The 26,421-nt window shown below is 39.5% G+C and overlaps 1 protein-coding gene across 3 annotated transcripts in view; it reads left to right on the top strand.

Annotated features, from left to right (window-relative positions):
- Positions 1-26,421, top strand: part of cad (carbamoyl-phosphate synthetase 2, aspartate transcarbamylase, and dihydroorotase) — a 106,043-nt gene that overhangs the window by 55,274 nt on the left and 24,348 nt on the right. For all 3 annotated transcript variants that reach the window (XM_069886597.1, XM_069886596.1, XM_069886598.1), the window contains exons 28-34: positions 2,127-2,293; positions 2,598-2,762; positions 9,205-9,336; positions 16,095-16,296; positions 16,910-17,100; positions 18,544-18,684; positions 24,056-24,139. In XM_069886597.1, the coding sequence (XP_069742698.1) occupies positions 2,127-2,293; positions 2,598-2,762; positions 9,205-9,336; positions 16,095-16,296; positions 16,910-17,100; positions 18,544-18,684; positions 24,056-24,139 (1,082 nt within the window). The remainder of the gene's footprint in view (positions 1-2,126; positions 2,294-2,597; positions 2,763-9,204; positions 9,337-16,094; positions 16,297-16,909; positions 17,101-18,543; positions 18,685-24,055; positions 24,140-26,421) is intronic.

Raw genomic sequence — 26,421 nt, 5'->3', positions numbered from 1 at the left:
ATAGCAATCGTAAATCACAATAATCTCCAGACACCGTGTTTGAAGTAAAAACACAAAATGCTGGAGAAGCTCAGCAGATCAAACTGTATCTTTTATGTAGCGAAGGCAATCCTTTATGCAGCAACAGTAAAGATACATAATGGATGTTTCGGGCCTGACCCCTTCATCAAAGTATGATAAAATGTCAGCAAATTTCTGAACAAATGAGGGGGTGGTAAAGGCAGGAGATGATAGGTGGAGAAAGGAGGGAAGGGTCAGAGGAATGAGGGGTAGGGTGGCATGGCAAGGCTGGGTGGGTGAAAGAACTGGAAAGACAGGAAAAGGGAGAGAGGAAAGAAAAGGCAAGCAGGTTTAATGGAAAGCAGTAAAGTCGGTTTATGCCATGTGGCTAGAGGGTGCCCAGGGCATGACCAATCTGTGGGTGGTCAGGGTGGACAGTACATAAGGCCAATGACGTAAGTGTGGAAGTGTGACCTGGAATTGAAATGTGGTTGCGAATGGAGTAGAGGTGCTGAGCGAAGTAATCTCCCAGTCTGCGACCAGTCTCTCCAATGTAGAGAATGTCGCAAAGGGTGCACCAGATGTGATAGACAAGACCCTTGGATGTATAAGTGAAGTGTAGCTTCACATGAAAGGCCTGTTTGGGGCTCCAGACTGTGGTGAGGGAGATGTGGGTGCAAGTGTGCACCTCCTGCAGGCACAGGGGAAGGTATCAGGGGTGCAATGGGTGGGGAGGAATGTGTGCAGGAGGGAATTGTGGAGGGAGTGATCCCTGCAGAAGGCTGAGAGGGGAGGAGAGGGAAAAATGTGTCTGGTGGTGGGATGGCAATTATAACCCTTTTACACTTTCTAGTTCAGGTATGAACTTGGGACAATATGTTGAAATAGTTTTTAATTTTGGTTAGTAATTAGTGTTTGAGAAACTATGGATTTTTGTAAATTGTGCATGCAGTGAGAGTTTAAAAATAAAATTTACATCTCTGAAACAAACCCTTTCTTTCCCTTATCCAAAAGCAGCATTTCAAACTTCGATTCCCTCGGTAATATCAAGACTCGACCAAACTTATTAATGAAAAAATCCCGTATTTGATAATAAGCAAGTAACATGTTTTGTGATATTCCAAACTTCTCCCTAAGTCTATCAAATGAAAGAAATAAACCTGTCTCAAAACAATCTTCAATTAATACCATACCTTTTAAGTCCCACTCCTTCAAATAAAGATTATGCATTGAAAAAGGAATCAATTGATTTTGATATAGTGGAGTTTCAGAGATGTATTTGTTATTACAATCAAAAATGAAGAGTGTTGAGAGTAAGAGATAAATAGGAACAGGAGTTAGCTATGGTTATTCCTGATGAAGTATGGTCTGATTTATGTCTACATGGTGTTACAAAATTAGTTACTGTACGTTATAGTTTAGTTAATTATAACTTTTTGTATCAGTTAGATTTAACTGGAAAATTTAAGAGGTATGGTTTTAGGGATTCTGATTTGTGTTTTAGATGTGGAGATCAGGTAGGTAATTTTACACATGCTGTGTGGGAATGCTCAAAAGTTAAACCTTTTGGGAAAAGGTTATTAAATTTTTGTAAGATTTATTTCAAGTAGATTTGCTTATGGATCCATGGCTATGCTTATGAGGATATATGAATCCATTAACAACAAGTTGAGATAAATTTTAGGTTGCGTTTATTCGTTTAAGTTTGGCAATAGCTAGGAAATGTATAGCGGTAACTTGGAAAAATGTTGTAGACCTAAGTATACAAAGGTGGAATAATGAAATTCAATCATGTTTGTATTTAGAGAAAATTACATATAATTTGTGGAATAATTATTCCTTGTTTTTAAATATGTGGACTTCATATTTGAAATGTATGAAGCTAAATGTTAATTATTATTTTTATTTACATTGTAATTCAACCCACGCTACATATTTGTATTTTGTCATAACCTTCTTTCTGTATGTTAAGCTCCAGGGGGAGGGAGGAATAGTAAGGGGGGTGGGGGGGAGGTAAGGGTCTAAGGTTTTTTTTAACATGCATGTTTTGTTATATTTCTTTTCTGTTCCTTGTAAAATTTAAAATAAATTTTTCACAAAAAAAAATTTACCTGTTGCTTTCAAAGGTTTGATTGATGTCCATGTACATCTGCGGGAGCCTGGTGGAACACACAAAGAGAATTTTGACTCTGGCACTGCTGCAGCTTTGGCAGGAGGAGTTACTATGGTGTGCGCTATGCCCAACACAAACCCACCAATCACAGACCAGACTTCATTTGCGCTTGCACAGAAGGTAATTAGTACTTTGACTTTTTTTGCTTGATTTTAAATGTGCATTCAATGAAGTATAGTTTTGAAATCCAATGATATTTGAGGTTATGTTGTATCAAAACACATTTTCTGCCATTGGTGTTTTGGTTATGTTATGAGTTTTTTTGTGCAATTGATGAAGGACATTAGTTTCTATGGCATCAAAAGAATTACGAAATGTTCCATTCTTTTTTCAAAATTAAATGCATTTAGTCTTGTGATAGTTAAATGAGTTAAAAATGAGATTTCTCTATCATGACTAATCTTTGACAAAATTTTCCTTCCAGTTAGCAACTGTCGGAGCTCGCTGTGATTTTGCATTGTATCTGGGAGCATCTTTTGACAATGCTGATATTTTACCATTGATAAGCAATTCTGCTGCAGGTTTGAAGATGTACTTAAATGACACTTTTTCTAATCTCAAAATGGACAATGTATCCTTATGGATGGAGGTAGAGTTGATTTTACTTTTCCAGTTTTGCAAGAATTAGATGCTGTTCTTCATACAATTTTCATAATTTACAGTGTAGTAATAGAGTGGACTATTTCTCAACCTTGGATTAAGCATGAGACATAGTGACTTTTTTTGTAAATTATCTTGTATGATTCAGGTCCTTGTTGAGTAATATTCCAGAGTCATTGGGGTAGGTGCTTTGTTAGATGGATGTTTTCATAATAAAGGAATTATGCGTTACGGGGAAAGGAAAAGTCAGTGCAACTGAGTCCATGGCCAAAGCAGCCACGGTCTTGTTGAATTGCCTTCTCCTAATTCTTGGTTCTCTTGTATTATTTGTTATTTAAACAGTTCAATATCTTGACTCACTATGTGGGGATTGGGGTGCTGATTACTCCTATTAGCCCTGGAATTTTGAAGTTGATGGTAGATTCTTCATTCATTGCTATGCCAGCAGCTTTGTGGTCACACACTGAAACTCCAGTGAAAACACAGAAATACTCGAGAAACTCAGCAGCTCTCGCAGTGTCCAGAGTGTCATGATAATGAATATGTAGGAGATGGACCGGAAGTCGCGTGGTATGAGAGAGAGATAAGAGCACAAGCAGGAGAACAAAGGAAACCGGAGAATAAAGCCACTGAGAAGTTTACCTGATAAAACTTGTGTTTAATGTTTTATTAACTTCACATTTCGGGCCACAAATGTGACATTGGCGACAAGGATGGAAGAAGCTTGAAGAAAATTAAAGACTAAACAAGATTACAGACAACTTCAAGGTGATAAGAATTTTCTCTGTGACTCAGTACTTTTGGGGCTGGAATATTTCCTCATGGCTGGTGCAGACGGTGACTTTCTAACACATCGTGGAATTGCTCATTTTGACCCAACGGGTGATGCAAGCACTGTAAGTGTGAAGTGGAAGGCAGGGCTGGAAGAATTTGAATCCTACGCCGACAGTCGTGGCCTATTTCTAGATACCGGTACAGTTGAACAAAAAGTGCAGAGAAGGGCGTTACTTCTTTTCACTGCTGGACCTGCAGTTTGAGAAACATTTAAGACACTTTTGAATACTGGAAGAAAGGATGAGTACCGGAAAGCGGTAGATGCATTAAATGCACACTATGTAGTGACACCGAATGCTACATTTCAACGCCATTTGTTTCGGAGAACGAGACAAGAAGATGGCCAGACAATTGCTCAGTACATGACGAGACTACGCCAGCTAGCTGTTGGGTGCAATTACATGCCAGCTGATTTGGACAACCAATTATTGGATCAAGTCGTACAGCACTGTAGATCAGATAAACTCAGAAGACGTCTACTGGAAAGAGGGAGTGAGTTGGAACTCACTGATGCTTTAACCATTGCTGCTGCATTAGATGCTGTTGAAGAGCAATTTCATACCATGACCCTGAAAGACAACTCAAGCCAGCAAATTAAGAGGCTCTCACATCGCCATAATCAGCCAAGAAATACGTCGACACATGACGTGGAGTGTTATCGATGTGGAAACCGAGGTCATTTTGGAAAAGACCCATATTGCCCGGCCAAAGGCAAAGTTTGCAGAAAGTGTGGAGGCAAGGACCACTTTGCAAAGAAGTGCAAAAGCAAGTCCAGTGCAGACCAGAAGAGGAAGAGTACAACTTCCAAAGGCAAAGCCTGGGGGGAAAGGAAAGTATCCTGGAAAGAAAGATACCATTCGCCAGATAGACGGTGACGATGATGATACCCAGGAGGAACAGAGTTGTTACCAATTTACGTTGAATGAAGTACATCATGAGAAGGTCCCAGTGATCATTGGTGGAGTGACAGTTCAGGTCATTGTAGACTCAGGCAGTGACAGTAATGAGATTGATCGACATTTATGGGAGAAGTTGAAAAGGAAAAAGATCATCTGTACCTCAAAGAAGTGTTCCAAGAAGCTGTATCCATACACAGCAACCAAGCCATTGCAGACCATTGGATGTTTTACTGCAACTGTTGAAGCTGGAGATAAGTACACCGAAGCAGAGTTTATGGTCATAGAAGAGAGGGGAGAATCATTGCTGAGTAGAAGCACAGCGCAAGACCTGGCAATACTTCATATTGGAGCTTGTGTCAATTCAATTCAGTCATACGAGGATATGAAGCAAGAATTCCCCGCAGTCTTCCAAGGAGTAGGAAAGCTGAAAGGTCGACAATTGAAGCTAGCGGTAGATGAAACGGTCAAACCCAAGGCACAACCAATGCGCCGAACTCCGTTTGGACTTTGTGGGAAAGTCGAAGCCAAAATTAAAGAATTGATCGAACAAGACATTCTTGAACCGGTGGAACATTCGACACAATGGGTCAGCCCAGTAGTAATTGTGCCCAAACCAAAGGGTGACATAAGACTATGTGTTGACATGAGAATGGCCAATGAAGCTATAATTAGAGAACGACACCCTATACCAACAATGGAGGAAATACTTCAAGAACTAACTACCAGCAAGGTATTCTCAAAAATTGATCTGAAGTGGGGCTATCATCAATTAGAGCTGGATCCAGGTTCCCGAGATGTAACTACATTTGTGACTCACTGTGGATTGTATCGTTACAAGAGACTATCATTTGGAATTAATGCAGCTTCGGAGATCTACCAGAATGAAATCCATCGAGTGATTCAAGGCATTCCTGGAGTTGCCAATATTTCTGACGACATCATAGTTCATGCACCAACGAAGGAAGAGCATGACAAACGGTTGAGGCGTGTACTATCTAGACTACAGGAGGCAGGCCTTACCGTGAATGGAAACAAGTGCCACTTCGGTGTGTCAGAAATGGACTTCATGGGACACAGACTTACACGGAAAGGACTAAACCCTGCAGAGGCCAAGGTGAAAGCTATTGCAGATGCACGTGCACCTCAGAACGCAACAGAGGTGAGGAGTTTCCTGGGATTGATTAATTTTTGTGCAAAGTTCATTCCTAATTTCGCTACAGTGGCAGAACCACTAAGGAAACTAACCAGGAAAGGTGTACCATTTCATTTTGGATCTGAGCAGAAGAAAGCGTTCACAGCACTGAAGCAAAGCCTGACAGATGCAAAAACTCTTGGATATTATGATCCGGCGGCATCAACCAAAGTCATAGCGGATGCCAGCCCAGTTGGTTTAGGAGCCGTGTTGGTCCAGATGCATGATGGAGGACCAAGAATCATTGCCTATGCCAGCAGATCGTTATCAGATGTGGAAAGAAGATACTCTCAGACAGAGAAAGAAGCAGTCGGACTTGTATGGGCCTGTGAGAGGTTCCATGCATATTTATACGGCATTGAATTTGAACTCATCACAGATCATAAGCCATTAGAGGTGATCTATGCACCTAGATCCAAACCATGTGCCGTAATAGAGAGATGGGTACTCAGACTACAACCCTACAAATATAAAGTAATCCACATTGCAGGGAAAGCAAACATTGCTGATCCGCTGTCCAGATTGGTGAAGGATGGTGGTCCACAATCCAAGTCAGAATTGGGAACAGAAACGGAGAGCTTTGTACGCTTCGTAGCTATTCAGGCGACACAGAAAGCTGTGACTACGAAGGAAGTCGAGAGAGAATCCGAACGTGATCCAGAACTCAGGGAAGTAAGAGAATGCATACAGAGTGGACAATGGGACAAGTGTACTCACAAGGCTTACATTCCCATTAGAGACGAACTTTGTTGCATCGGACAGTGTGTATTAAGAGGTTGCAGATTGGTGATACCACAAAGATTGAGACCGAAGATCGTATCCTTAGCGCATGAAGGACACCTAGGCATTGTTGGTACCAAGCAAAACCTCAGAACCAAGGTATGGTGGCCAAGTTGTGATAAAGACGCAGAGAAATTTGTTAAAACTTGTCACGGATGTCAAATCACAAGTAGGAGTAATCCGCCAGAACCGATCCGGAGAACGCAACTTCCGACAGGACCATGGATCGACGTAGCTGTTGATTTTCTTGGACCTTTACCGACGGGTGAATCAATTATGGTAGTGATAGATTACTACAGCAGATACTATGAGTACGTGGTGTTGAAGTCCACAACCACTGAAAAAACAATAAAAGCGTTAGCAGAGATATTCGCAAGATATGGATTACCTGTTACATTATACTCTGACAATGGTCCACAATTCATTTCAGAGACATTTGCGGAATACATGAGGACCACAGGTATCCACCATCATAAAGTAACTCCGAAATGGCCGCAAGCCAATGGAGAAGTAGAGAGACAAAATCAGTCCATTGAAAAACGATTGAGGATTGCACACGCAGAAGGACAAAATTGGCGAGAAGCATTGCTATCTTATGTGGCTGTCTATCGAGCAACGGCTCATGCAACCACTGGAAAAAGTCCTGCAGAAGCATTTTTTGGGAGAAAAATCCGCACAAAAATGCCAGAAATAAAGGAAATCCGAGACGACCAGGAGATGAGGGACCACGATGCTGAAAAGAAAGGTGCAGCAAAGCTGTACACAGATTCGAAACGTGGAGCCAAGTACTCAGACATCATGCCAGGAGATAATGTTCTAGTGAGGCATGAAACTGGTGGTAAGCTAGACACACCTTATTACCATCAACCCTATACTGTCGTATCCAGAAGTGGCAGTATGGTGACAGTCAAGTCTCCGACTGGAGTCCTGTATAAGAGAAATGTATCAGGTGTAAAAAGGTACCAGTCCAGAGATACATCGAGCGAAGAGGTTGAAAGGCCAATACGAGATGCTGAAACTGAGAGACCTGATGATGTTCCAGCGGCAGTTACCAGCACTCCTGATGAAGTGACTAGAGCGCCAGAAACACCCGAAGCCGTGGCGAGCAGTATTTCTGACGCTGAGAGTGAACAACCGAGGAGCGACGACAATATCGCAGGCAGGCCGAAACGAAACCGGAAAGTGCCCAAACAATACGAAGACTTTGTGCCATAGTTTTAATAAGAACTTTGGGACAGTATTTTAATCTTGTATCATAAAGTGCATGTATGAGTGCTGTAGGAAGTAAATTTTATGTAGTTGAGTTATAGTATTACCATTAGTTACGATGTTTGTAAGTTTCCAAGTGATATTGATAAGTGAAGGTAAAGTTTATTTCTGATTAAAGGAGGGATGTCATGATAATGAATATGTATGAGATGTACCGGAAGTCACGTGGTATGAGAGAGAGATAAGAACACAAGCAGGAGAACAAAGGAAAACGGGAGAATAAAGACACTAAGAATTTTACCTGATAAAACTTGTGTTTAATGTTTTATTAACTTCACATTTCGGGCCACAAATGTGACACAGAGGAGGTAAAGAAATATTATTGTTTCAGGCCTGAGCCCTTCCTCGAAATGTCAGTAATATATTTTTACTTCCTTTGGACACTGAGAGACCTGCTGAGTTCCTCCAGCATTTCTGTTTTTACAATGATCACAGCATCTGAAGACATTCATATTTCATTCCAAATGTCTCCTATCTGCCTTTCATCCTCACTTTCCCTGAGCACCCATCACTATTGCAATGACATGTATTTACTTCCATTTATCAAATTTTCTTTTTTACAAAAAAAATCTCGTGGGATGAAGCATTTTTAACAGCACTTAGGTTTTCAAAGAACTTAAACTCGTAAATTAGAAGAACAACACTTAATATTCTGTCTGGGCATTCTCCAACCAGATGGCATTAATATCTACTTCCCAGTTTCAATTATGCTCCTTCTCCCTTTTGCTACCCATCCCATTCCCTCAATTCAGAGTGCTATCTCGTCCCCCATCACTTGGCTTTTTCTCTTCTGCCCTTCCACCCATATCCACCTGTTGGCCTGTGCTTCTCCCCTGCCCCTTCTTTGCTCCTCCCTACAACTTTTTATTGAGGCACCTGCCTGCTTTTTGACCATACCATGACAAAAGTCTCAGGCCTGAAATGTTGGTTATATCCTTTTGTTTACACAGACATGACATGTCCTGAGGTTCTTCAGCACTTTTATGTATTGTACTACAGGTAGGCAATCCTTTATCGGGAACCCTTGGGGGACAGTGTGTCCCGAATTTTGGATTTTTCCGGATTTTGGAAAGCCAGATTTAAGTCCACCCGTATTGCGCTGCCATATCCACCCCCTTCCAGTCGCGCTGCTGGTCTCCCCCCTCGCCCACCCGACTCGCACTGCCGTCTCTCTCCCCACTTGCTGGATTTTGGAGCTTTCCGGATTTTAGATGTCCGGATAAAGGATTGTGTACCTGTACAATCATATTGTCTGCAGACTTTCCTGTTTAACACCAACACAAATTTAATGTTTGCTTGCATTCTGAGAAAAACTAATTCTCTATTGAGAACAGTGGCTTGGGGTATAGTTAAATCATGTTTTAAATGAAAATTTTCAGTGTATCCTTGTTACACAGGTTTTGAAAATAGATTTGTATTTTTGTTGTGTAATAATGCATCTGAAATATCATTTTCAGCATTTTGAAAAGTGGCCCAAACATCTGCCTATAGTTGTACATGCTGAAAGACAGACTGTAGCAGCTATTTTAATGGTTGCACAGTTACACCAGCGTCCTGTTCACATATGCCATGTAGCTAGAAAGGAGGAGGTAAGTCAACTGGACAAACTGCACTTCTGTCATGTACTAATTAAACAAGCTATACATTTCTTATCCTATATATTTAAGATTTTGTTTTTAAAAAAAAATGGGTGAATCATTTTAAATTCAAAATAAAATGTAACTGATTATTTCAATCACAGCCCAATCTTACAATTTGCAAAATAGGAACAGACGATCCTTTGAAACAACACACAAAATGCTGGAGGAACTCAGCGAGTCGGGCAGCTTTAATGAAAAGGTTCTGACCCAAAACATTGATTATCTTTTGCGTTCCATGGATTCACTAGGATACTTTTCTATCCCTTTTTTAAAATTTGAAACCACCTTGACATAATTAAGGGAACATCTTCATGATAGTTTGCTATATGTGGCATGACCATCTTTGTGGGTGGTGCCAAATGCTTTTCAAGTACTGTTAAAGATGGAGGAAACTTGATTTGTTTTCAATGTGTTCTTAAAGATTTACAGATCTTGTGCTTTTGTTATTTACTTTTATTTTCTTCTTGACAGTGTAAAATAACAATTGGTTATTTAGACCATAAGTCATAGGAGTAGAAATAGGCTATTCAGCCCATTGAGTCTTTCTTGCCATCCAATAATAATCTGATCCATTTTCTTAGTCAGCTCCACTGTCCAGACATCCCCATAACTTTTGATGCCCTGCCTAATCAAGAACCTACCTGTCTTAAACACACCTAGTGACCTGGCCTCCACAGCCGCCAGTGGCAACAAGTTCCACAGATTCACCACCCTCTGGCTAAAAGAAATTGCTCTACATCTTTGTTCTAACCAGAACTTCAATCCTGAAGTTGTGTCCTTTTGTCCTAGATTCTCCCAACATAGGAAACAATCTTTCTGCATCTACTCTATCCATGATTTTCATATTTAAAATGTTTAAATGAGATTCTCCCCCCCCCCCCCCTTAAATTCCAGCCAGTGCAGGCCAAGAGCCTTCAAATATTCTTCATGTGATAACCCTTTTATTCCTGGGATCATCCTTGTTAACCTCCTCTGAACCCTCTCTAATGTCAGCATATCCTTTATTAAATGAGGTGCCCAAAACTGCTCACAAATGCTCCGTGAGGTTTCACATCCCTGCTCTCAGAATCAGAATTTATTCTCATGGATGTGTCATGAAATGTGTTCAATTCCTCTTGAAATGAATGCTAGCATTGGATTTGGTTTCACCACTGACTCAACCTTCAGGTATACCTTTAGGGCATCTTGCATGAGGGCTCCCAAGTTCCTTTGCATCTGGGAATTTTCAGTTTTCTCCCATTTTGAAAATAGTCTGTCCATTTATGACCATACATTTTCCAACATTGTATTTCATTTGCCACACCTCTGCCCCTTTTCCTAATCTGTCTGTCTCTCTGCAGCCTCCCTGTTTCTATTCTATAATCTAAATCATTAATATACCACATAAAAGAAGTGGCGCCAATACCAACCCCTGTGGAACAACACAAGCAATTGGCAGCCAATCCAAATATGATCTCAACTCTCTGCTTCCTGCCTATCAACCAATGCTCTACCCATTCTAGCATGTTTCCTGTTAGTTAGTCTCCCGTGTAGCACCTTGTGAAAGGCTTTCTGAAAATCCAAATTCACAACATCCTCCACATCTCCAATATCTAGCCTGCTTCTCATTTCAAAGAATTCCAATAGGTTTGTCAAGCAAGATTTTTCCCTTAAAGAAACTATGGTCTATCTTGTCATGTGCCTCCCAAGTACTCTGTAACCTTACCCTTGACAATTAAATTCAACATTTTCCCAGGATTGACGTCAGACTAATTGGTCTGTAATTTCCTTTCTGCTGCCTTCCTCTCTTCTTGAATAGTGGGATGACTTGCGATTTTCTAGTCATCTGTGACCATGCCAGAATCTATTGATTCCTAAAAGATTATTACCAATGCTTCCACAATCTCTAGTTACTTCTTTTGGAATCCGAGGGTGCATTCCATCTATTCCAGGAGGCTTTTCTACCTTTAGACCATTCAGCTTTCTGAGCACATTCTCCCTTGAAATACAGGGATGCCCCACTTAATGTCCACAATACGTTCTGTAAAATTGGGTGTTATGCGATGTGGACATTATGTGAACACCATAATTACTGTATATGCTTAGCAAAGCTATACGGGATACTGAATTTTGCACTAAATTTAACTTTTTTTCCACTTTTTAAACTTTTATGTAAAAACTTTTTTCGCCTATATCAACAAAAAAATTTTAAAAAGAGGATCAGGATCATCCATATCACTGTTTTCCACACAGTGTTCCACTAGAAGAGTTTCCGGTCGAATAACCTCCATTGATGAACTGTCACTCTGTAATGCCTAAAGGACCTGGCTGAGGCTCTTCTTGGGGAGGTGTTGGCTTTTTCAGGAATATGTCCAGTGTTTTTTGCCTAGTTTGCTTTTTATTTTCTTCATAAATTTCTTGATATGCAGCAAACACTGCATGAACATTCCTCTCTTATCAGTGAAATGCATTCAGTGTTTGGCTCCATCTCTTCAGCAAGCAGTTATGGTCTGCAAAGAATTTGGCTAATCCCTTAACAGTGCACTTCTTCTCCATCTGTTCTCTGCAATTTCTTTTTCCCTTGCCTCTTCTTCAGCTATTTGCTCTTTAGCTCCAGCAACTCTTCATTTGTTAGTTCCTCAGGAACTACCTCTAGCAGTTCTTCAATGTCCTCATTATCTATGTCTAGGTTCAGGTGGTTGTTTACCATGTCAACAACAGCTCTATTAATCCTTGCAATCTCATCATCTTTTTCAAATCTATTAAAGTCATGCACATACCACTTCAATATTTGTTTTCCATATGCCATTCATGCACTCTTTGATCACATCATCCCAGGCCCAAACACGGTTCTTTATGCAGAAGGAAAAAAATGTTGTCACCTTCCAGAACTGCATCAGTGTTCTGCCAGTGTCTTCAGCTGCAGCCATAGCCTGAGCAAAGGCCCTTCTCGGGTAGTAGGCCTTGAATGCTGCAATAACCCCTTGGTCTATTGGCTGGATTAAAGAAGTGGTGTTTGATGGGACTACTTTGATGTTGGAGTGGAGGTCACCAATGAAAGGGGGATGTCCTGGAGCATTGTCTACAATTAGCACAATCTTGAAAGGTATGCCTTCTTCCAAGCAGTACTTCTCCATTCCACTGGCATAACAATGGAGAAGGGCATCCTGAAACAGCATTTGTGGCATCCTGAAACAGCATTTGTGACATCCTGTAATAAACTGGTAAGGTGTATTTGTAAATGTTCTTGAAAGCCTTGGGATTTTCACTATGCCAAATAAGAAATGGCATGAACCTGTAGCCAACAACATTGGCTCCTAACAACTCTGTCACTCTGATTTAAAACCCTTAAAGCCTGGTGTTATCTTGGCCTCCTCATGGATGAAGGTCCTTTCAGGCATTCACTTCCAGAATAAGGTGGTTTTGTACATATTAAAAAATTTGCTGGGGTAAATAACCAAACTCTACAATTAGTTTATCTAAGGTTTCAACAAATTCTTCTGCTGCCTTTGTATCAGCACTCACAGACTCACCATCCACTTTCACATTATGCAGCATAAATGTTTGAAGCGCCTGAACCACCCAGAGCTAACACTAAACTCGATATTGTAGTCTGGTCCTGCTTTTTCTTTAAGCATCTGGAACAAGCTTCATTCCTTAAGCAGTGATTGTCAACATGCTGAGAGGGATTCGCTTTTGTGTTGATCCTCAATCCACGTCATTAACAATTTCTCTATTTCTGATATTGGTCCCTCTCACATTTTCATTGACCTTGTAGCTTTCAGTGGAGCCGATACTTTTAACAGCTTGGAGGATTTTTTCTTTGTTTTTGAGGATTGTCGAGTGCGACGTGCCTAAATTGTGAGCAATAGGATTCACAGTTTTTCAACCTTTGCGTTGTTTAATAACCTTTCATTTAACTTCCAAATCAATAGTGCTCCTTTTCCTCATGCAGCTCCTATCACTAGCACTGGTTTTGCTGTGTTTTGGATCCATGATACAGTAACTGCATACATATCACTTCTCTATTGCTTTTCAATAGTTAAGACATTTTTTCCATTCAAATATTTCCTCTTTTTTGTATGTATCTATCCTGCATCTTCCTTATTTCTTGCAGAAACCTCATCTATTGTTGCTCTGCCATCTTCCCTACTAGTGGCCCCTTCCAGTCTACTTTGGCCAGTTCCTCTCTCATGCCACTGTAATTCCCTTTACTCCACTCAAATACTGACACATCTGACTTTTGTTTCTCCTTGTTCAATCTCAATGTGATCACTGCCCCCTAATGGTTCATTTACTCGAAACTCTCAACACTTTTGGTGCATAACACAACACCCAATCCAGCACAGCCACACCCTGAGTGGACTAATGAACAAGCTTCTCTAAAAAGCCATCTTGTAGGCCTTCGACAAATTGTAATTCAGTCTTAACCTGGTTTTCCTAATATATTTGCATCTTAAGATCTCCAATGACTACCATAATGTTCCCCTTCTGACATGCCTACTCTGTTTGCTGTTGTAATTTGTTGACCACGTCCTGGCTACTGTTTATAACTACCAACAGTGTCCTTTTACCTTTGCCATTTCTTTTAAAAATATTTTTATTGATTTTAATAGAAAAAACCCTTTGTACATTATTTCTAACTCATTACATAATTCAATGTATATGCTGTACATGTATAAATTGTAATACAGAATATAAACCATAATTATCATTCCTTGCCATTTCTTAACTCACCTCCCAATGATTGTATATATTCTGATCCTATGTCACCTCTTTTTAATGATTTAATATTATTCATTACCAATAGAGCCACGCCACACCACGCCCTCTACTTACCTGCCTATCCTTTTATTAAACTGAGTATCCTTGGACATTCAGCTCTCAATGATATCCATCCTTTAGCCATAATTCTGGGATGATCACAACATCACAAGGTCATCCACTTTATTTCTTGTGCTGTGTGCGTTTATTACAAGACTTTCAATCCTTCATTGAGATGAGTGCAATTTTATCCTACCTGCTGCCCTTCCACAGAATCTTCCTACCAGTTGTCTCTATTTGTGCACCAACAACCTCTCCTCTGTCTCTTCATTTTGGTTCCCATAACCCTGTGAATTTAGTTGAACTTCCTTCCCTCCCCCACCAAAACAACAGAATAAGTAAATCTCCCTGCCAGTATATTGGTTCCCTTCTAGTTTTCCATTTCATGTGCAACACAATCCACTTGTACAGGTCATCCTTTCCCCAGAAAAGGTTCCAATGATCCAAGAACTTGAAACCCCGCACCATGCACCATCTCCTCAGCCACTAATTTGTCTTCCTGTTCTGACCTTCCCTAACTCATGTCACTGAGTAATCCAGAGATTACCTCCTTGTTCTTCAGTCTCTTTCCCAACTTCCTAAACTTACTTTGTAGGATCTCCACCCCACTCCTGGCCGACATTGGTATCAGTATGAACCAGGACCTCTGGTGCCCCACTCTCCCCTTTAAGAATATTCTGAAACAGCTCAGACATGCTGGATCTGAGCACCCAGGAGGCAACTCATTATCCTGGAGTCTCTTTCGCAGCTATAGAATCTCCTATCTGTTCTCCTAACTATATTAACTGCCCTCGTTCTCCCCTTACCCCTCTCAGTGTTCACCCATGTACTAGCTGAATCCTGCATTCTGGGTGTCACCTCCTCAAAAGTCTTATCTATGACTTTCTCAGCCACCCGGATGATCCTTAGTTCATCCATCTTTCAAGAGCTGGAGTTGGTTCCACTTAGCATCAAAGAAACCAGATTCCCTGAATTCCTTCATCCTACATGAGGAGCATTCTACTGCCACTTCTGCCATCACTCTTGCATTGTACTGCAGGCAACCAAGACCAAATCACCAATAGCCAAAAGAAAACCTTTGCCCTTCTTACCTGCTTCTTTGGCTTCAGCCTTTTGAGCCAAAGCTTCAACTTGCCACTCCTACACTGGGCCACTTTGCTTGAGCTTCCCTTCCCTTTATTGGCAATGGAGAAATCTAAACAGGCACCTACCATTCCTGATGTTTTTTAAATGATCCCCTTGTTCAAAATCCTGCTCTCGCTGTTCCTGATGAGAAACAAAGCATGAGTTTTGCCATGGATTGTTCTTGATCCACTTTCTTGTCAATATCAAGTGGCCTCAAAGACCCTTTTTTTCTTTTCTATCTCATTCTTTTAATTTTCATCCATGACAGATGATTTAACACATCTGCAGTGGAAGATTAAAGAGAAGATGAAGAAATTTCTTTTCATCCAGGGATGGTCTGGATCTGAAACTCATTTTGGAAAACAATGGGAGAGACAAAAATCTTCATCACATTTAAACAGTATTTTAATGTTATTTAATTATAAGAAAAATATTTAAATGTTGCTAAATTTAGAACCAACTTGTATATTTGACATTGGAAAACAGAAGGAGGTGCACCACTGATTTTTAGGAATGGAAGTGTGTGTAAAACAATCAACCGTTTAGGACTCCATCCATTTTATTTGGCTATTTGGTTGCAGAATAATGGATAACTTATGAAAAGGTGGCTCTTCCATCATTTGGTTCAAACAAGCTGTGTTTTTTCTTGAAATTTGTGGTATTGATTTTTTATTTATGACAAACAGGCTTGGGTTAAATTTAAATCTAAAAGTGACTGAAAAGTCAACAAGGATGTTTTTATCTGCTTTAGTTGTATGATGTTTTCCTGTGTCAATTAGATCCAAATTATTCGAGCTGCAAAGCAGAAAGGAGTGCAAGTCACCTGTGAAGTGGCTCCTCACCATCTTTTTTTGAGTGAAGAAGATCTTGAAAATATAGGCCATGGCAAAGGCCAGGTTAGACCAATGCTTGGTACAAAAGAGGACGTCAAAGCTCTCTGGGAAAATATGGATGTCATTGACTGTTTTGCGACAGATCATGGTATGTAACTAAATCAGCAGTCTTAATTTTTAAGTTGCTTATAACTTTTGGGTCATTAGAAGAAGCAATAAGCTTTCAGGAAATTCTTTGACTTTGTGCATCTTAGTGATGTGATACATCCTTTTAATCTGCAGTTTCCAGTCTCGGGAGATTCCTGTGGGTGTAGCTGTGCAGAATGGGTTCAAGCTAAAGCAAGTAACCACACAAATGGCAGTATGTAGTTAATGAAATGAAAAGTGTTTTTGCTGCCAGATCTGTTTTTTGCATGGAGCTGCTTTTCCTCCGACCATAACAAAATTGCATTAGTAATTTTCTTTTCCTGTTAAAGGACTAAATCAAGCTCACTAACAGTTGGTTATTTAATTATAGTAAAAACTTGAAATTATTTGGTATTTCTAAACAGTACCGTATTGTGCATTGTCCTTTGATTAATTGACTGTGGTGCTGTGATAATTTGTATTTGAATAAATACATTTGCTTTAAGGACTTTTTAAATAGAGGGTTGCCTTAACTGTTTCCTTTTCAAACAAGATTTTGATCGAGTGTAGGACTGGGCAGAGTAATTGTTTTTAGGTTGAATGTTTGTTCAGTGGTTTAATCTTGGCTTTTTCAGCTCCACATTCTGTTGAAGAGAAGAATAGCAAAGTACCACCACCAGGTTACCCTGGTTTGGAGACCATGCTGCCTCTACTACTCACAGCTGTTAGTGAGGGAAGACTCACCATTGATGATCTAGTTAAAAGGCTGTATGAAAATCCCAGGAAAATCTTTTCCTTGCCAGTTCAGGAAAACACTTACGTGGAGGTAGAGTTTAAGCATTGAGAAATTTGTGACTGAAAATATATTGCAGAACTAACATCTTGTTAGTGTATGTTCATTCAAGCTACTCAATCCTTTGTCCTTTTTGTTTGAATATTGGAAAGATTTAAATTTTAGAAAATGTCCTATTAATTTGTGTAATCTTCAAAGCATATTTGGTTGGCTTCAATGAGAAAAGTACTTGTATCTTTTCAAATAAGCTCATTGATGTATTTGTTCAGATACATGCATCCCAACATCCATCTCTATGTCCAAACTCTGCATTGGCCTTTGCCTGCGAGCAAAGTAGTCAATACCAAGGTACTAGAGCAGCAGCATACTAAGAAACAATTGGATGTAGAGAATATGTGAACAGTTGATGACTTAAATGGAAGGGCTGGAAGAATTTAAAAACTTGATGTAAAACAAATTAGCTTGCCCAGCCAGATACCACAAAGCAGGGTTATTGCAGATGCAGCAAAAACATTTCGAGTTAGGTTTCCTGTTCCACATTGCATCACATCACCTCGGCCTTCCTTCCTTTCACTGTCAGGAAATGGAATGGAAACTGTTTATTCTGCTCAGGGTTTTCTTGTTATCTTCTACTAAGGTTTTGATGGGTAAGTAGGAAAACACAACTGAAATTCTGACATTAAATGTTGAACTAAACTTTTTTGGCAGATGAAGAGTCCATGCTTTCATATGACATGAGAGGCCATTTGACCCCTGTCTATTTTGGTTTTCCAGGATCTCCACATCTATCCCATTCCTTAATTTCATTTAACCTATTCTCTTCCAAGACCATTAACTCCTCCTACACTAGTGGCAACTTGCAGTATCCAATTAACCCAACAACCAGCATGTTAATAGGATATGGGAGAAACCAGAAGACTTAGAGGGTAGCTGCAGCACCACAGGGAGAATGTACACGAGAAGTCAGGATTGAATCTAGGTGTGGCGACAATGTCACTGTGCTGTCCACCGATTGAGTGGTTGGAATAGAGATGCTGGAGCTTGGGCTGGTAAATAAAAGGGACCATAGTATCTTACTGACGGAATGAGGATTTGTCATAACATTCACTCTATTTGCTCTTGATTGCTGTTGAAGACCTTTATGAGATACGAGCTTTGCCAGATTGACAGAAGGACATGTGGATGTTGTCTACAGGACTCTGGGAAATGAACAAACCTTTTCCTGAAAGATGATGTGGATAACATTAGAAATAAAACAAATTGTATGAAAGGGAAAACCATGCAAGTATGAATTGTTAAAACCACATTCAGCCAGAGTTGTTTTTAAAATGACTGAATAGCTAATTGAGAACAATTCTCAAAAGAGCAATATTTTGTTGCATGCAATTCTATTCCTATTCACAATATGTATTTAAACTACGTTGAAATTCTATTGTAATGGAAACCAAATTGAATCTGTGTTTTGGGTGCATTTAGGTTGATTTGGAGCAAGAATGGATTATCCCACCTCACATGCAGTTCACAAAGTCTAAATGGACACCTTTTGAAGGAAAGAAAGTGAAGGGAAGAGTCAGGCGAGTTGTTTTGAGAGGTGAAGTGGCCTACATTGATGGACAGGTAATGTCTGACCTGCGGAATTAACATTCTTATTGAGGTCCTACCCAAATTGTAGGATTATTGAAAAGCAAATTTCACGACATCAGACTACAACTGGGCTGGGTTGTCTCTAGACACCTTTGCCACTTCAGGGGATTTCCATCTACCTACCTAATGCACAAATCTCAAACGTGGCTATTTCTGCAGAAGAATCGCAAACTGAGCAATTCACATCCTTGATGAAGCAGTGAATTCAGTACAACAGATAATATGTTTCAAATGAGGTGGGGAGGAATTGGTTATCAGGGTGACTTACTGCAATGATTTAAAAAAAATAGAATTTGGGGTTTAATCTGTTTTCCCCATCCCCCTGACCTGGAATTTTCTTGTTTAGAATACGTAACTTTTTGTTGAACTTCATCCTACAATTTAGGGAGGACATTGTTTCAAGTGTTTTTTTGTGATCAGCTTTACTTTGACATGCAGAATAAAAATGCTGCCAGATAGCTAGATCATCTTCATCTTCAATTGCTATGCATTTTGTTTTTTTTCCAGGCTTCTGTTTTTGGATATGTTTAGATGTACAATTACAAAACTATTTGGCAGTGCACAAACATCCTCTTGATTCAATCTGCTTCTATTCAAAATTCAAATTTATTGGCAGAATACGTCACATACAACCTTGAGATTCTTTCCTTGCGGGCCAGGCAGAATTTCTAATTATCGGTAAATGAAAACTATACTCAAGACAGAGAACTATAAATAAACTGTGTAAATGCAGATGCAGATATATACAGTGTTAAATAATAAGCAAAATAAGAGTCCTGAAATAAGTCTCTGAATTAGACTATTCAGGAGTCTGATAGTTGAGAGGTAGCAACTATTCCTGAGTCTGTGGCCCCTATACTTTCCTGATGGCAGCAGTGAGAACATGGCATGTCCTGGGTGGTGTGGATCTTTGATAATTGATGATACTCTCCAACAACAGTGTATGGTAAATGTTCTCAATGGTGGAGAGAGTTTTCCCTGTGATGTACTGGGCTGGGACCACAACCTTTTGCAGGATTTTTTGCTCAGAGATATTGGTGCCCCTGGATCAAGTCTTGATGCAGCCGGTCAGTACACATTCCACTACATATTTGTGGAAGTTTGCTAAGACATCTGATGGTTTTCGTGTTGAACCTCCACAGACTCCTGAGGAAGTAGAAGCACTTTCTTCACAAATTTAAATTAAGTTTTTAAAAATCAGACATACAGCACTGTAACAGGCCAATTTGGCCCGACGAGTCGGTGCCGCCAAAATTGCACCCTATTTACCTACACCATGGTATATGTTTTTGAAGGGTGGGAGGAAACCAGAGTCCCCAGAGAAAGCACGCAGACACTGGGAGAATGAACAAATTCTTTACAGTCAGCACATGATTTAAACCCAGGTCCAGTCCCAATCGTTGGCACTGTAAAGGCATTGCACTAACCATGGCGCCCCAAATGGCTTTAACAGAACGAGTCCAGGACAGTTTCCCTAAGATGGTGACACCCAGGAATTTAAAGTTGCTGACCCTCCACTTCTGTACCCCTAATGATTACTTGATTGTACGATTCTGTTTTATCTTTCCAAAAGTCCAGAAGTTATACAGCACAGTAATAGACTCTTGAGCCCAGTTCATGCCAACCATAAAATACCCCTCTATACTATTCCCTTTTTCCAGTGCTTGTACTGTAGTCTTCCATGATTTCACGATTCACCTGCTCATCCAGATGCCTTTTTAAATACTGTGAGGATGTCTTCTCTTAGCCATTTTGTCAGGCAGAGAGTCCAAAATTGCAACCACCCTGCTTGCTTAAAAAAAAACATTTTCCTCAGACCCACATGCTTTTTAATCCTCTTGCAGTTCACACTGTACCTGTGCCATCTGGTTTTAGGTAGCTCCTTTACAAAGAAAGGTTTCTCAATGTACACCCTCTTTGCACTGTTCTTAATTTTGTGTACCTCCATCTGGTCCTCCTTCAACTTCCTCTGGTCTAAGGTTATCCAATCTTTCCAAACACCCTGATTACTGAAACATTCCTTTCCAGGCAACATCTTGGTGAATTTCCTGTAGATTCTCTACAGTGCAGCCATGCCCTTGTTATAGCATGGCTCAATATACCCAGCTGCGACTTGAATAAAATTTTATAAAATTTTGCAATGATATTCATGCTCCTTTATTTCCATACCAAAGCTATTGAAGGACAACTTCGAATATTTTCACCATCTTATCTATTCTGTCACCATCAGAGAGATCTAGATGATTTTTTTTTTGCTTCTCAGTACTGCTTTTGTCCCTGCAAATTTATGGTGTTTGACCTTCCCTTAATAGATCAAAAACAGGCATCACTTTTCACTTACTGGAGTTGAGTTCTCTCTGCCTTTTCTTCACCCAGTTTAGTGGGTGCTCATGATCAATATTACATTATGAATAAAATGGATAGTAATGAGAAATTCCCCAAAGCCAAGCTTTTTCTCAAGCCATGAATGCCCACATTTGCATTCCTTTATCAGAATAGCCTTTCTTAGGCTTGTTTACAGTGAGCAAGAAAGATTTCCTAAATTTTATTCAGAGACTTGCATTGCTAAATTTGGAATAAGAAAAATCTCTTTAATATCAAAATGAATTGTACTTGTTCCTGTAATTGATTATTTTACACAAAAACAAAGCTTACATTTAGACCAACTCCCTGGGGATAGAGCATTCCAAAGTTTAATATTCTGAGTGAAGAAACTTCTTCTCATCTCTCTACTGAATAGCTGATTCCTTGAGACTGTCATTGATCAAGATACCCCATGAAGAAGAAAAATTTCTGCATTTATCCTGTTAAGTTTCTATCAATTTTATATGTTTAAATGAGATCAGCTTTATCTTGTAAACTTGAAAGGGTCAATGTTAAATTTCTTCTCTTGTGCCAAACATTCTTTTCAGGAATCTGAGTGTTCCTTCCACTCCATGTCCTTCTAAACACTTCCTTTGAGAGATTAGACCTGTATACATGCTGTGCTACATTACTGGAGAATGAATTATGTTTCTCTTGTGCTTGAATTCTTGCAATAAAATACCTGCATACTATTGTATTTCTAGTCTGTTCATGAACCTGCATATCAACTTTCGGTGATTGTGGACAAGGCTACTAGGTACTTTCAAACTCATCTTTTCAAAGCACTTTGCCTTCTATTTTTTTGACTGGTGGGTGACCCCTTGCTTTTTTTTTACAGCATGGTATTCCACCTGCCATGTTCTTTACCATTCACTTCAACTGTATCAAGTTCAAGTTTATTCATCATCCGATTGTACCAGCCCACCCCAATGAAACCGCGTTCTCCAGTCTGTGGTGCAAAAAACTGCAAACACATATATAGATATTACACACACAACAGATAAACTAAATAAATGCATAGATACACAAAACCTATATACATGTCTTGTGTACATATATTAAAAATAAATATAATTAATAAATAGTTGAGTCACTGGAGTTGCTTTAGCAGTTCACCAATCATTCAACAGTCTCACTGCCCATGGGAAGAAGCTATCCCTCATTGTGTTTGATCTGGCTCCAGTACTTCTGTATCTCCCAATGGGAGTAGCTGGTAGATACGTGTAGGTGTTGGGGGTCCTTACAGATTTTTAAAGCTCTCTTTAAACAACAATCCTGATAAATCACAGCAATGGGGTGGGAGGGAGACCTCCATGATCCCCTCTGTTGTCCTGCGGATTGACCTCTAATCCAATGCTTTACAGCAACTGCACCACAGACGACCAGGACTGCCAGCCATGTATGCATCCCCATGAAGTCAATCTGCTCCCCTCAGCCCACAAAACCTGGCTTTATACCATAGGCAAATATGTGCAATTATTTGATCCCTTATTTCAAATTATTGATGGAGACTGTGACCAGTTAGTTCTCTGATTTGGTTTTATTTAATCATCTTGTCTGTAACCTTATTGAAAACTTCCTGAAACATACCAAAATAACCAGTTTACCCTTATTAACCTCAAGAAATTCCAACAGTTTTGTCATGCTCATAATCAATGTTGACTCTGGCCAATACTCTTTCACTGGCACGAAGAGTGCCAATGACATAATCCAATTGCTGAAAAATTGGCAAAGCTTTTACAGTTTTGTCTCATACTTTTTTGAATACAAGTATCTTGATTTTCCATGACTATGTTTTCCTATCTTCAATGTTGTTGCTCTTTTCTCAACATGGTAAGCCCTTTCCTTTGATGTAATACAGTCACTAATGTTATTTTTGCCTTAAAATGGATATATGTTGGTAACAAATCATATCATATTTTTAAGTGTTAGCTTTTTATTCTTTTGAAATTATGGCTTTAAATGTTGTTTCCCAATCTACTATAGCTGGCTGAAACTTTGTATAATTGTATTTTGTTTATATTCTGATTTAAGAAAGTATTTAGAATGAAGTACTGTAAATCACATCATCTTTAAAGAAAATTCTCATTATAATGGTCATTGTTCCCTAAAGGTTCCTAACCTTCCAGCTCATCAATTCACCCTTTTCTTGATACACAGTACAAGAAACAAAATCGTCTTTTGCATCTTTAGATCCTCAATAAAAATAAATGTATAAACCATCTCAAAAGCTCTGAATTCATCCTTTATAGTACCCCATGTTCATTGTGTGTACCCTTGTTGAACGCATCGCTTATTTCCTGAATATACAGTGCCCCATTGTACCAAAGTTGCTTGTGAACCTGTGTACAATTACTACCAATGTTTTCTGGCCTTGCTGTTTCTTGGCTTCACCTAAATCTAATAATTATTCTTGATTTTCTAAACCAAGCTCATGATCTCCTACTGTCTTCATCTCATTCTTTAAATTTTAGGGCTTCCTCTTCCTCCTTTTTTATCCAACTCTTTTAAAAGTTAAATATTGTGGATCCCAAAAAAGATCCAAACCGTGGCATTGATGGCTCTTACATTGGGCACAATTTTTTGCGCCATTTATCCACCTGCTATATTACAGTTGATCTGAGTTCTTTGAAGTGGAGGTATTCTCTGTATGTATTCTTGCTAAGTATTTTTTAACCTATTTTCTAGAAGATTGCATTTTCCTAAATTTTCTATTCCTGGTCATGTAATCTCCAAAAAATGGCACATGCAAGAGTTTATTTTTGCCTGTGTTTTGTACCTTCCCTCCATTTGCATTAAATTAAAATTAAATAGCACAAAAACAAAAAAGTGAAAATCTTCCAGATTTTTTGTTTCCATTTTAAATATGTTTTGAGATGCTTTGCATTGTCATCTTGATGGGTTTTTTTTTGGTTATCACTATTTGTGAAACAAAAGATCCACAATATGAAAATGTGCTGATTGCAATCTGTGATTACAGGTGCTGGTGCCCCCAGGCTTTGGACAAGATGTGAGGGCCTGGCCCATGGGTGTCTCAATGCCGCCGCCGCCCACTGCAGTGAAGGTAAGGCTTCATTTTTAGTGCATGCTATACTGATTTGAAAAGTCGCAGTGCTTTTAATTTCCGATCTATTGTGGTAAGCACTTTTCAGTAACATGTTTCAATCAATACAATTATTCATCAGAATTTAAACAATGGATATGTGAATTTCCCCCATTGCTTTGATTTTATTTCTTGATGTTTTGCCAGCAGATTAGTCACAAAAAATTGAGGGGAAAAAAACATGGTTCCTTGTGTCTGTCCATGCTGATGAACATCATGTGAAGTTCTGAGACTGTCCAGAAATTGTTTGATGGGGGAGTGGGGTAGCAAGATCTCGAAAAAGCTTTTTCAATGACTACAAGCAGTCAAGAAATCTGCAGGGTATAATCATTGAAGTGCTTGTATAATATTTCATCGATCTTCAGTACCTTCCAAAGTTGGAGTGATTTGTAACTATTTCATAGACCAGTAAGAGAAACTTGATGACAGCAAACCTTATCCTTGTACAATTTCATTCATGTCATTATCTTCCTTTTTTTTGTAGTCTAAATACAGCCTGCCTTCAGTCGGCCTACTTCATTGTTTTAAACACTTATAATTCCCAGGTTAATAAGCTCTTAGAATGAACATCCAATTTTCTCAGTTGATTATTGTAATCAAGGACCTTTATGCGAGAGTAGATTTCTTTTCAACATTTTTGAACCTTCATCTACCTGAAGTGTGATATGTCCATTAGTGAATATAACATTCTGGATGAGATCTACCTCGGTTCTGTGCACTAGATATTTTACAATAAATTATCCTCTCTATTCACATACTTGCCTTTGCAACAGTTTTATGGCACTGATACTGTATAGTATTTATTGGATTATTTTTATTTAAATGTAAATTCTACCTATAAGCAGGACACTTTTACCTGCCAAATGTTCTGGAGCAACCAAAAAATAATATGCTGGAGGAACTCAGTGGGTTGAGCAGCATCAATAGGAGGGTGGAATTAATTGTGGTTTCAGCTTCTGTAGTCTCTCTGACTCCAGTGAATAGATGGGGTTTTAATTTTCTTTCTGGAGGCAATAAAGGAAGTTGAGGTGAGTTGGTGGGGTGATTAGCTAGCCAGGTATGTAGGAAATGGTCATAGATGGCTTTGTGTGGGTGCAGAGGCACCACATGAGGTTGCACTGTCATCTAAATAACCGTAAAAAAGGGTGAATTGAGATTGTAGACACTTGAGGCCACAGAGACATTCTCATGCTGGAGAAGGAAAGGAGAGGCAATCTCTCAACTTGAGATGAAGTCTAGACTTTATTGTGGTGAGAATGAGGATTTAAAACAATAGCCAAAAGTGTAAGAAAGTGAATTGCTCTCAGGAAATGTTATCATAAGGAGGCTTCAACTGAATGAAACAAACCATGTCAGAATATCAGAGCTTCCACAGGATTTGAAAGTTTCCCAAGCACCCAAAGTGGCACAGTGATACTGCAATTAATGTGACTGCCTCCACAGGCCTAATATTTGGCGCTACCTCTGTTGAGTTTGTTTATTTTTCCCATTTCTGCTTGCGCAGTTTCTTGGAGGTGAATTGACTAATTAATTACAAGTGTAGCCAATGCAAAAAAAAATCAAAGGGGCATGTGAAAAGGAATAAGTTGCAGGGTTACAGGAGAAAATAGGGATTGGGACTAATGAGATAGTTCTGCTGAGAATTGGCATGGCCCAGTGGTATGAATGAGAGTGAGGGTTATAAATCACAGAAAAGGAGCTTCTGGCCCAACTCACCCATGCTGACTGAGCTTGTCCCATTTTCCTGCATTCGGCCCATATCCCTCTGAATCTTTTCTATCTATGCATCTGTCTAAATGTCTTTTAAATGTAGTGATTGTACCTGCTTCTACAGCTTGTTCCATCTACATAACCATCACCCACTGTAGAAAAAGTTGCCCCTCACTCCCTTTTTAAATCTTCCCTTCACCATAAATCTAAAATCATCTAGTTTTAGCCTGACTGTACACATTATCAATGCCAAATTGGGTATTTCAAATACCTCCTGTGCTCCAAGGAAAAGCCCCCCCAGCCTTTCCTTGATACAAGCGACCCAGTCCCGGTACCATCCTTGTGAATATTTTTTTTCTCAATCCCCTGACCAATGAAAGCAAGTATGCCAAATACCTCCTTCACCGCCCTGTCAAGGAACCAGGTACTGTACCTCTAGGTCTTATTCAGCTCTCTCAAGGGCCCAACCTTTCATCATATAAGTAAACCCTGTGGAGAAAAAAAATGCATGACTTTGGATTTGTCAGCTCAAT

The sequence above is a fragment of the Narcine bancroftii genome, chromosome 6 (assembly GCF_036971445.1).
Source record: "Narcine bancroftii isolate sNarBan1 chromosome 6, sNarBan1.hap1, whole genome shotgun sequence".
In the NCBI taxonomy this organism is placed as follows: domain Eukaryota; kingdom Metazoa; phylum Chordata; class Chondrichthyes; order Torpediniformes; family Narcinidae; genus Narcine; species Narcine bancroftii.
The sequence above is the reverse complement of the archived record's forward strand: the minus strand, read 5'-3'. Positions and strand labels throughout refer to the sequence as shown.